A 12,627-nucleotide genomic window follows, 5' to 3' on the forward strand; every position below is an offset into this window, starting at 1 on the left:
ATTCATCGAATGGATGCTCATGAATGTACTGTTGTTTCTGCATTAAATTTGCCCCTGATCTATAAATATTGTGCAATTTAGGAAGAAGAAGATGTATCGCCAACATTGGCCGCTTCTGGAAGAGGTTTATTTGTGTTCAAATGTCTGGTAATTGTTTTGTATTTATTTATCAGAGAGTGCACGAGTACTTTAATTAGGGATGGTGTGGACAAAAACATTGGTCCCACCCACTACACACAAAACGAAAGTTGGAGTATCTTCTCTTAAAAAGTTGCTTCAGCTGCATATGAAAGCCTACCTGGTCTGTTCAGCTGATTGTCTCGGCAGGGATCACTTTTCAGTACTCAGAAAAAGGTAAAAACCAAGTTCTGTCAAAACCGGAAAATCTTCTTGTTCATCATCATGATAGTAATGTTCAGACGGCGTATTTCTGAGCTGCCCATCTCGATGAAAATGACTGGTACCATCTGACAGAGTTTTAATTGGTGCATCATCCCTTATCGTAATTTGAATAGTTTGAAAGGATTCCACTAAAAGTACGTAAAACTGCATTCCTTTGTAAAGGAATGGGAATGGAATAGGTGGGAGGGACTATGACTGTCAATCAGTCTGATGGGAGCGGGGCCCTGAGATACATTTGCCCTTGTGCCAATCTGTGGGTGTGCTTAATGCTGGAATATTATCACAAAGTCGGTGACAGAAAGTACATACTATTTAAAATGTTTGATGGTCTATAGATTATGTAAATTACCATTGCAATGTGAGCATATCCATAAAATTTGTACTTCAACATTTGTAAATCAATCGTAGTATATATGGGTCCCTGTACGAGAGCCGTGTGTCTCGCCATTTTTCTCAGAGATGGCTGAACGGATCTTCGTCAAACTTTCAGAGGCTCATCAGTGAGTGTCACTGTGCGTTTTCGGCAACAAAAAAAAGAGCAAAAATTCAATTTTTTAAGCATTGAAGCCACTTCAATATTTGGCTATGTCTTTCATTCCTTCTATCCATCCATCTATCCATCAAAAATGAAGAATAAGAACCTTCTTTAACCCACTGTGTTTAATTTTTGAGGGTATTTCTTGTGTGTTTTGTTCATTTCTCGGCTTTGCCTATTTCATTATAAAAATGCCAAACTGAACCTTTTATTTCGGACATGCGTGCATTTTTATTTTATTTTTATTATTTAATCGCTCTATATTGCCTAAGCCTTTGGAGCTATGTGAAAGGTAATATTAAATGATCCCCAACCCCATTCCTTAGTGGGTATGGGGAAGTGTTTCAAGCCCAGACAAAAAAATTTCTTCAAAATGCCAACAGGATTGGAACAGCACCGGGCAACGCCAGGTACCCCTGCAAGTAATTAATAAATTAAAAGAAACCAAGTGAAACCAACAAACGTTCCCCAATGATGTTTGATGTTGAGAAGTTTCTTGAGTCACCAAATGAAGAGAAACCTGGTACGTCAAAGAAATTTGAGCTTCTGGGGTTGGTTAAACATTGCAACCTCAAGGTTAGACTGACTGCTGTATAAGGAAACCTAAAATTCTGATATTGGTGGGAAAGCATTTAGTTGAGGAGAAACACTTGGAGGAATCTGCATTGGAATTTACTGATGGAAAAGTCTGAAAGTGTTGAGCTGAGAAAATTGGGGCGACAGTTCAAAGAAGTGGTGTGCTGAAAAAGTGTGATTCCGAAAGCCTATGAACTGTTCCCTGAGGTTCACAGGCAGAAGTTCAGGCAGTGGAGGAAGAAAGATGGTGAAACTCATGTGGAATTTGCTTGGGAAAAAAAGAAACTTTGTTTGATAGGTGGTGTACTTCCAAGGAAATATTGAAAGACTTTGATCGATTAAGGCAGTTGATGTCGTGGAGGAGGGGAAGCAGTGTTTGCATTCTGACATTGGGACACACACTTGGACAAACGAAAGATAGAGTTGCTGCACACCACAGCAACAATAACTGATGATGATTCTCCATAACTCACAAAATATATCTCCACAAGGTGGGTTTTCCAACCAAAATCCACCTTGGGAGTTACAATAAATCAGGTTAGGAAAACAAACCCTTATTTAACGTTACTCCAGAAAATTTAAATGCCAAGGTTGATTCTTGTAAGTCTGCTGACTCGAAGTTTAATTTTCCTGGTAGTCAAAAATAAACCACAGAATTTTTGTCAGGCCTACTTGTGCTTATTGCAAGAGGAGAGAACACCTAATCTCTGTGTTGTGTTTTGGAAAGGAAAAACTGAAGTGATTATCAGCCAAGGACTGCACTTGCTAATGTTCAAAACTACCCTTTGCAGGCTATGACTTTTGAAGAGTCACCCAGGAAGGATGTGATTCCAGATCTAGGAGTTATTAATGAGAGATATAAACCTTTCATTAGACGGTTTTGTGTCAACTGTAGGTGACACCCCCAATCCATCCATACAGTGGGACCATACTCTGTGGAGAGCTGTTAGCAGTCTCCTTGACTAGTGGGTACAATCCTGGATGGGTCGTCACTGCGACACAGGATACCAGCAAGCTGGCACTCATTTTGCCGACCTCGGAAGGATGACCGGCAGAGTCAACCCCACCTGGTATTAATTCAGCAGCCAACGAGGCTCGAGCTCAGGACCCTAGGATCCCAAGTGAGCCACCCCAACCGCGAAGCCAACACCAGGCAAAATGTTCCATTACCACACACGTTGCAAAGCCAGCTGTTCCTTATCAACCATTTTGTTGGAATGCTTTCTCAAGTGCTAAAGCCACTTGGCAAGCGCTCTACAAGCTGATTGGTAATGGAACACACCTTAGCGCTTGCATGGGGGTGTGTTCAGGCTGCCTCTGCCCGGGACCCACATTTGAGGGGGGCTCTGCGTTAATCCGCCCCTGCTCGTGACACGAAGATAATTTGTGTTGCCCAACCTTTGGAACCCATGGGGTGTGTTCCATTACCATGCATCTTAAGCACTCCAACAAAACAGTTGATAAGGAACGGCTGGCTTGGAAAGCGATATCAACCTGATTCGTGATTGAACACACACACACACACACACACACACACACACACACACACACACACACACACACACACACACACACACACACACACACACACACACACACACACACACACACACACACACACACACCTTGGCGTTGTTCTTCCTCGAGGTTTCAATTGTTTCAACCCAGAACCTCTCCAAACGGTGGATCCACATCAGTATATTAATCAACCTCAATGGACCCAAAACTTCAGTTACGTCCAGGCAGTCAGTCAACACAGATACATACACATAATACATACAGTATAAACACAAACACATGCATATATAGACAAGAGCATGTGCACACACACAGAGACAAACTAAGGAGGAAAGCATGTACAAACAAGCCAGAAAAATAAAAACATTACACACAGGTGAGCAAAACGTAAACGCAGACTCACACTCCCCCCATCATCGAGGAAAGGAAGAGGCTCACCCAACAACCCTCATCAGCAGGGAGTTGAAGGGGAAATCATGCCACTCAACCCATCTATCACCGGGGAAGTGTGCAGCCATCACTCCACCCGTCCCCATCATTGGAGAGGAACGGGATGTCACTCCCCCCGACCCCCATGCCCATGGAAAGAGAGGGGATATTCACTTCATCCTCCCATCACCGGGTAAGATGAGGAACGTCACCACCACCACTCGCTAACTCGACAAGGGATGGAGGAATACTGCACTGTGCACCACGATAAAGCACCACCTGAACCACCGAAGAAAGCAGGATAAAGAAAGGGGTCGAGAAGCAAGTGAAGCGAACACCAGCTTCCCGAGCCCCGTGAGACTGCATCACGAGCCAGAGAGCTCACTTACAGAAACTGCTTCGAGCAAGAAAACTCGATAAAATGACTGTTCTTTCCCTCGTCCGGGCTTTGTATAGGCGCGAGAACAATGGCTGATTGTGACGTCACATCAGATCACTTGGTTGGAATTAAACGCATAATGACGTCACTGTATATCCATTGAAACAGTCAAGGGAAGAAGCTCGGAGAGACAGAATTTAGATTCTTAAACCTGAATTTATACTTGACAGCTCGGTATTACCCAGTAAGACATACCTTCTTCATCTTTACCATAATTCATGGACCGGTGTTTGTCGTGCTCCTCCTACTACAGTTTTGGGCTGATTACACCCATATTTGCTACGAATGATCAGCATGACCCCAATTAGTGTTTCAGGGTGTTTTTTTTTTATCTTTGCCGTTCGTCTTGGAGTAGAAGGGGGGTGTGGACGCAAATTCTCCATGTAAATGTGTACATCGTGCAGCGCCGCCTCCAGGTGGGGGAGGGTATGACGAGTCTCCACCATTTACAGCACAGTATTCCTGTCCCCAGGTTTTCCAGTGCAGTGAGGTGTTTTGAATTAAAAGCAGTCGGTATGTTTTTAATTCATGCACGTAACCCGGGTTATTTATTATTATTATTTTTCTGGAGCGATTGAGGCAGCTGTCCGTTACTTATACACCGCCCAACTAAAGGTACGCGTCAGAACGGCTGTTTGCGTGCTTGGAACAATATTGGCCGGGTACTCTGCTGGTTTATATAATTTTAACGACCGTCCCACCCCACACCAACCCCGCTACCTGCTCACCTCGTCGACGTTTCCATTGCTCACCTCACTTTATCCCATCTCCCCCTGGCAGCTTCCTTTCCCTTCTCGCTTCTCTCACATTTCTCTTCCTCTTCCTCTTTCTTTGCTTTATTTTATTTTTCAGGTTCCAAAGCCTCGACTCGACTCAATCCGAACTCCATAACCCACTCCCGTCACCCCAACTCTCCACGAACACAATATGTAAATTAATGCAAACAACACGAAAGTTATAACATGACACGTGAAGGGACTCCACTACCCTCCAAGTCAAACCCATCCAGGCGCACAAATATGTTTGAACACGAGTTTAAAAGTCACGTGAGGACGTGATTTTTTTTAACGTGATGACGTAATTTTTTTTACGTGATGACGTAATGCTTATATACAAGTAAGCACGTCGCTTCATCTCCGCGAACGTTTAGCCTCGAGCGCGCGCCCCTCACGAATCGGAGGCGGACGATGGAAGGTGCTTTTGGTGCTGGTAGAGCTGGCACCGAATTCTCTCTGAAACAGTTCATTTTACAGCCGCGGACGATCGTGAGACTCCTTTGTTTGGTACGGACCCCCTGGGCATGGCCGTTGGATCGAGCGGTTTGATGTTCGGTTTATGTTTGAGAGGGACAAGAGCTGTTGGTCGTGTGTGGATGGGTGCAACATAGGGGTGGTGGGTGAGGCACGCGTTACGTGTTTATGAGTAACGGTCGGTGTGGTTTGTAACATGTTCTCTGAATGTTAATATTTAAAAATATTACTGTTCGACAATTGATTGTAATTGTGAGGAACAGTTTTATGAAGAAGAAAAAAAAAAAAAGGGAGGGGTACGGCGGGCTGGGGGGGGAGATAAGGGAGGGGGACGGCGGGCTGGGGGGGATAAGGGAGGGGGACGGCGGGCTGGGGGGATAAGGGAGGGGGACTGTGGGCTGGGGGGATAAGGGAGGGTACTGCGGGCTTGGGGGGTAAGGGAGGGAGACGGTGGGCTGGGGGGTAAGAGGGAGACGGTGGGCTGGGGGGGATAAGGGAGGGAGATGGTGGGCTGGGGGGTAAGGGAGGGAGACTGCGGGCTGGGGGGTAAGGGAGGGAGACTGCGGGCTGGGGGGTAAGGGAGGGAGACTGCGGGCTGGGGGGGTAAGGGAGGGAGACTGCGGGCTGGGGGGTAAGGGAGGGAGACTGCGGGCTGGGGGGTAAGGGAGGGAGACTGCGGGCTGGGGGGTAAGGGAGGGAGACTGCGGGCTGGGGGGTTAAGGGAGGGAGACTGCGGGCTGGGGGGTTAAGGGAGGGAGACTGCGGGCTGGGGGGGTAAGGGAGGGAGACTGCGGGCTGGGGGGTAAGGGAGGGAGACTGCGGGCTGGGGGTTAAGGGAGGGAGACTGCGGGCTGGGGGTTAAGGGAGGGAGACTGCGGGCTGGGGGGTAAGGGAGGGAGACTGCGGGCTGGGGGGTAAGGGAGGGAGACTGCGGGCTGGGGGGTAAGGGAGGGAGACTGCGGGCTGGGGGGTAAGGGAGGGAGACTGCGGGCTGGGGGGTAAGGGAGGGAGACTGCGGGCTGGGGGTAAGGGAGGGAGACTGCGGGCTGGGGGGTAAGGGAGGGAGACTGCGGGCTGGGGGGTAAGGGAGGGAGACTGCGGGCTGGGGGGTAAGGGAGGGAGACTGCGGGCTGGGGGGTAAGGGAGGGAGACTGCGGGCTGGGGGGTAAGGGAGGGAGACTGCGGGCTGGGGGGTAAGGGAGGGAGACTGCGGGCTGGGGGGGTAAGGGAGGGAGACTGCGGGCTGGGGGGTAAGGGAGGGAGACTGCGGGCTGGGGGGTAAGGGAGGGAGACTGCGGGCTGGGGGTAAGGGAGGGAGACTGCGGGCTGGGGGGTATGGGAGGGAGACTGCGGGCTGGGGGGTATGGGAGGGAGACTGCGGGCTGGGGGGTATGGGAGGGAGACTGCGGGCTGGGGGGTAAGGGAGGGAGACTGCGGGCTGGGGGGTAAGGGAGGGAGACTGCGGGCTGGGGGGTATGGGAGGGAGACTGCGGGCTGGGGGGGTAAGGGAGGGAGACTGCGGGCTGGGGGGTAAGGGAGGGAGACTGCGGGCTGGGGGGTAAGGGAGGGAGACTGCGGGCTGGGGGGTAAGGGAGGGAGACTGCGGGCTGGGGGGTAAGGGAGGGAGACTGCGGGCTGGGGGGTAAGGGAGGGAGACTGCGGGCTGGGGGGTAAGGGAGGGAGACTGCGGGCTGGGGGGTAAGGGAGGGAGACTGCGGGCTGGGGGGGTAAGGGAGGGAGACTGCGGGCTGGGGGGTAAGGGAGGGAGACTGCGGGCTGGGGGGTAAGGGAGGGAGACTGCGGGCTGGGGGGTAAGGGAGGGAGACTGCGGGCTGGGGGGTAAGGGAGGGAGACTGCGGGCTGGGGGGTAAGGGAGGGAGACTGCGGGCTGGGGGGTAAGGGAGGGAGACTGCGGGCTGGGGGGTAAGGGAGGGAGACTGCGGGCTGGGGGGGTAAGGGAGGGAGACTGCGGGCTGGGGGGTAAGGGAGGGAGACTGCGGGCTGGGGGGTAAGGGAGGGAGACTGCGGGCTGGGGGGTAAGGGAGGGAGACTGCGGGCTGGGGGGTAAGGGAGGGAGACTGCGGGCTGGGGGGATAAGGGAGGGGGACGGCGGGCTGGGGGGATAAGGGAGGGGGACGGCGGGTTGGGGGGATAAGGGAGGGGGACGGCGGGTTGGGGGGGATAAGGGAGGGGACGGCGGGTTGGGGGGGATAAGGGAGGGGGACGGCGGGTTGGGGGGGATAAGGGAGGGGGACGGCGGGCTGGGGGATAAGGGAGGGGCACTGGGGGATAAGGGAGGGGGACTGCGGGCTGGGGGGGCTAAGGGAGGGAGACTGCGGGCTGGGGGGATAAGGGAGGGTCTAATTGGTTGAGTATCTAATTGGTTTACTATGTTTGTCTGTGCCTTTCTTTGTTTACAAATGTTGGTCAATGATTGAGGAACTACTTGATTCCAATTGATATATATATATATATATATATATATATATATATATATATATATATATATATATATATATATATATATATATATATATATATATATATATATATATATATATATATATATATCTGAACACAAACGAACCTGCAGTTTCATAGTCATCACACTTTCGCTCTGAATTTGTCAAATTGTGTGGAATCATGTTCCGATCGCCAGTGCTGGATTCAGAGTTTGCAGGTTTCTGGACCAGGCAGAGACAGACAGACACCTAACTCTAGAAGTTAACATGGCCATTTGGCCATGCAAAATACATGCTGCTTCAGAACTGTGTACTAACATGGCATGTGTATCCATCCTCACCCCCCCTCCCCCTGAATTTATAAATGCAAATTCACATGTGTGACTAAATATGTCTTGAAAATAGATTGGATCACATATTGGACCACGAGGCTGCACTTTTATGACTACTATGAGAAAAATCCTCTGTAATGTCATCAAAATTAAATGTTCGAGTAATGGTAGATACAATGGTCAAAACAAATGTCGCGCAATGTATCTCTGGCAACAGTGGAGAGTGGCCTGTTTTTCATGCACTTGAGAACTGAAGATGAGCGTTCTCCTTTTGTTAGCACTGTGGATTTACATTGACGTTTCCAGCGGCCATTTCAACATTCGGAAACTCTACCAATTTCGGATTCTCGGATATGCTGCAACAACCTGTAAGATGATGAAAGATCTTTGTTCAACTTGGACAGGTAACCACAGAAATGAATGGGCGTGTCAGGAAAACTTTCTTCCAAATCTGAATTGTATAACCTTTGCAGGTTTTCAGCAAGATGTCGAATGCCAGCAGTACAAAGTGTTCGCAGTTCAAAGAGCAGCCCAAACTGTTCATGAAGTACTGCATGTACTTGTTTTCTGCGGATAAGTTCAGCAATCAAGCAATCCAAAATTACTGAAATGGTTGGCATGTGAAAGTTTTCTCCAGCAGAACAGCTCACTTTGTCTTCAGTGTCCCACTTTTCATCAAAAATAATAAACTTTACTGTTTTACTGTTCACACCCGGTGTGTACCCCGGTCAGAATAGGTACACCATATCCCTGCGTGTCGTAAAAGGCGACTAAAAGGGTTGGCGTCAGGAAGGGCATCCGGCCATAAAAACATCGCCTCAAAAGGAAACCATGATGAGTACAACTGATGGGCAGGGTACAGCCTGAAGTACCCCATGGGGGTCCTCACCCCCTCTCGTTAAAACTCAAGGTGGGGAACCCGATCGAAGCAAGGGAGGAAAGAAAAAAAAGAAGGCTGCAAAGAAAGAGGTTGCAAAGGCGCAGGAGGCCCAGAGGAAAATGTTTGGAGAACGCTTGGATTCTGAGGAGGGGAGGAGAGCGGTATTCAGGATTGCAAAGCAGATAGCGAGAGAGAGATTTGATGTGACGGGGGTGAGTTGCTTGAAGGATGAAGTGGGACAAATCGTTGTGGATTCAGGTGGAATTAAAGGAAGATGGAAGAGATATATGGAAAGGCTGTTGAATGTAGAAAATGAATGGGATAGAAACATCGAGAGTAACCCGGTTTTAGGACCAGCAGAGAAGATAACTGAGAAGGAAGTTGAGGAAGCGATAAGAGCAATGAAGAGTAGAAAAGCAGGAGGGCCGACGGGAGTTGTGGGAGATATGTTGAAGGCAGCGGGAAGTTGGGGTGTGAAGAGAATGACAGAGATCTGTAATCTGGTGGTGAGAGAAGGCCGCATTCCAGTGGATTGGGAACCGAGTACCCTCGTCCCTCTGTACAAGGGGAAAGGTGACCCTCTGGACTGTGGCTCCTATAGAGCAATAAAGTTATTGGAGCATGGAATGAAGGTATTGGAAAGGGTGTTGGAGAAGAGGATAAGGAAGAAGGTAAAGATTGACGAAATGCAGTTTGGATTTATACCAGGAAGAGGAACGACAGATGCAATTTTTATTGTAAGGCAGTTGCAGGAGAAGTACATGGAGAAGAGGAAGAAGTTGTTTTTTGGGTTTGTTGATCTGGAGAAAGCATTTGATAGGGTCCCACGTGAAGTTATGACATGGGCATTGAGGAAGTTAGGAGTGGAGGAATGGTTGATCAGAGTAGTGATGGCCATGTACGAGAGAGCACGCACAGCTGTAAGGACGAAGGATGGGAACAGTGGTGAGTTTGAGGTGAGGGTAGGAGTGAACCAGGGGTCGGTACTAAGTCCACTTCTATTTGTAGTTGTGATGGAGGTGCTGGCTCGAAGGGTAAAGGAGGGTTTACCGTGGGAGCTGCTGTATGCAGATGATCTGGTGTTGATTGCAGAGAGTATGGATGGACTGAAGGAGAAGATGAACAAGTGGAAGGAATGTATGGAGGCAAAAGGTTTGAAGGTGAATATCGGAAAGACGAAGGTGATGGCAAGTGGTAAAGCATGTGGTGAGGTGGAAAGGACTGGGAAGTGGCCGTGTGCTGTGTGCAGGAAGGGTGTCGGAGTGAACTCCATTCAGTGTACAATGTGTGATGAATGGGTTCATCGAAAATGTAGTGGGGTGAGAGGGTCATTAACCAGTGTGGCAGCTACATTCAAGTGTAAGGTGTGCATCGAGGGAGCAGCAGATGAAGGAATTGTTGAGTTGGATCTTGGAGATGGTGTGAAGTTGGAAGGGGTAAAAACATTTTGCTATCTCGGAGACATGCTGAATGGAGAAGGTGGATCAGACTCTTCGACCGTTGCTAGAGTGAGATGTGCATGGAAGAAGTTTCGGGAACTGAGTGGCGTGCTGACGAAGAGGGGAGTGTCGTTGAAGCTGAAGGGAAAGGTGTATGCTACATGTGTGAGGAGTACGATGATTTATGGGAGTGAGACATGGGTACTGAACATGGAGCAGCAACAAAGGCTGGAAAGGGTGGAAATGCGAATGGTTTGGTGGATGTGTGGATTATCGTTGAGAGAGAGGAAGACAAATGATGACTTGCGGAAGATGATGGGAATAGAGTCTGTGATGGAGGTTGTGAAGAGAAACAGGTTGAGATGGTTGGGTCGTGTGTTGAGGAAGGATGAAAGTGACTGGGTGAGAGGAGTGTTGGAAATGAGTGTAGTCGGAAGTAGAGGACGGGGAAGACCGAGAAAAGCTTGGCTAAATGTGGTGGAAGAGGAAATGTGGGCAAGGGGATTAAGAAGGGGAGATGCAGAAAACAGGGTAAAGTGGAGAAGATTGTCATGGGGCCCGCAAGGCTAACCCCCGCTTTAGCGGGGAAAAGTGTGTGTGTGTGTGTGTGTGTGTGTGTGTGTGTGTGTGTGTGTGTGTGTGTGTGTGTGTGTGTGTGTGTGTGTGTGTGTGTGTGTGTGTGTGTGTGTGTGTGTGTGTGTGTGTGTGTGTGTGTGTGTGTGTGTGTGTGTGTGTGTGTGTGTGTGTGTGTGTGTGTGTGTGTGTGTGTGTGTGTGTGTGTGTGTGTGTTTTATACTGTTCACCAGCAAATTCTTTGCCTCTCCTTCAAAGGTGTCGTATTCGATTCGCAAAGATTCCACGAATGTCACCGAACCTTCATGTAGTTGAACAATTGTGGACAGTTCGTCTGTCTCCTTTTGCAGTGGTTTGTGGTGTTGGAACTGATTTGGAATTGTGTTACACAATGCACAAAATGGCCAACTTGTATTTTTCTATCTTGTTCGCAAAATCTGAAGCTTCACTGCATGTTTGTCTCGTTGTCGTTTGTGGAAATTGCTTGCAGAACAGAGTAAATGCTTTGTTGCTTTCCTTCAAAGCTTCAATGTATGTGTTGCATCACATCTGCCTGTGACCATCTTGTACCTGACGAAGACTTGGAAACTACACGTGGCAAATCTGTGAGAAGCTTCCAACGATTGGTAGATGCTAAAAATAAATTGTGAAGTTCTTGAATGAATCCCCCAAAAAAATGAAATTGCATTGACACCTTTCTGTGTGAAATGAACTAACATGATTTGATTATAATGTGCTGAACAAGGAACAAAATTTCCAAGTGGATTTATGTTGTTTTCTTTTCTTTTTGTGAACTACTTATTTTCTGGCCATGTTGCTGGCATTGTCATAGCTTTGACTCTGACAGTCAATTATGAATTTCCAGGTCATTCAACATATTGAGAACTGCATTTGTCAGATTCAGTGTTGGTCTTAGGTGCAGGACCCCTTCAAGTGCAAGGTCCTAGGTCATGACATAACTGGTCTATGCCTTAAACCAGTCCTGCCAATCGAGCATGCACACAGAGGAGTAAAGTAGTTTTTATTTGGTGAAAATGTTTTTTGTTTTTTTTTGCCAAGTATGTCTGTCTGTGTCAACTTTTGGCTGCAGTTTTCCAGAAATAGTTCTGAATTTTTTTTGTGTGTGTTTGTAGCTGACCGGCCAAGGACAGCAACGGTTAATTTTGGTGAAGATCCGAATCCAGATATGAATTTTTTATTTTATTTTAAATATTCACCATTGAGATGGGGCTAAAAACGCTATTGCGTAATATATCAAAGTTGATGGATTCGGATTAAACTTGGTGGACATGTTGGGTGTGTGCAGACGAATTGATTCGATTTTGGTGAAGATACAATAATTATTTAATTTCTAAGTTATTCTTCACCATTGAGAAATGGGGCCAAAAACGATAATATGGCAAGATATCTCAAAAGGTTATGGATGGATTCCACAGAAAATTTGTGGACAGGTTTTACCAAGTGTCACTGAGTGGTTTCTGTTTTGTTTTGTGTTTTTTAATTAGGGTACCCAGTCAAGACTCTGGGTAACCTATTGTTTTTCTCCTGTTTATTTCTTATTTATTCTTTTTCCGCCGGCAATTTGCAGGTTCTTTCGCTTTAATAATCATTTTCTCAGGAACGGTAAGTCCAATCAACACAATTTTCACCATAGTATTGTTACGGAAATGGCCCTTCGTATGCTACTAATACAAATATAGGATTAGCCCAGATCCCCCATTAAATGCATGTTTAGCCAGGTTGTTCGGTCATTTGATGTTACATGTGTGTCGGGAGGTGTCACAGGCTGTTA

The 12,627-nt window shown here is 47.8% G+C and overlaps 2 protein-coding genes across 3 annotated transcripts in view; one reads left to right on the forward strand and one right to left on the reverse strand.

The window, feature by feature from the left end:
* Positions 1–4,885, reverse strand: part of LOC147012065 (uncharacterized) — a 42,863-nt gene extending 37,978 nt beyond the window's left edge. The window contains exon 1 of one of the 2 annotated variants that reach the window (XM_085858208.1): positions 1–28. This exon is cut by the window's left edge and continues 1,393 nt beyond it. The gene's annotated coding sequence lies outside the window, so the exon portion shown is untranslated. Of the gene's footprint in view, positions 29–4,627 lie in introns of those variants that run through there. The other variant, XM_085858209.1, reaches the window with a different exon arrangement.
* Positions 4,886–4,983: 98 nt separating this feature from the next.
* LOC147012066 (synaptogyrin-2-like) overlaps positions 4,984–12,627 on the forward strand; it is a 43,634-nt gene continuing 35,990 nt past the window's right edge. The window contains exon 1 of the mRNA XM_085858210.1: positions 4,984–5,182. Within this exon, the coding sequence (XP_085714336.1) occupies positions 5,087–5,182 (96 nt within the window). The 5' untranslated portion in view covers positions 4,984–5,086. The remainder of the gene's footprint in view (positions 5,183–12,627) is intronic.

Source organism: Eptatretus burgeri, chromosome 15, assembly GCF_056783735.1.
Source record: "Eptatretus burgeri isolate ZD-2024b chromosome 15, Ebu_testis_v1, whole genome shotgun sequence".
Taxonomy (NCBI): Eukaryota; Metazoa; Chordata; class Myxini; order Myxiniformes; family Myxinidae; genus Eptatretus; species Eptatretus burgeri.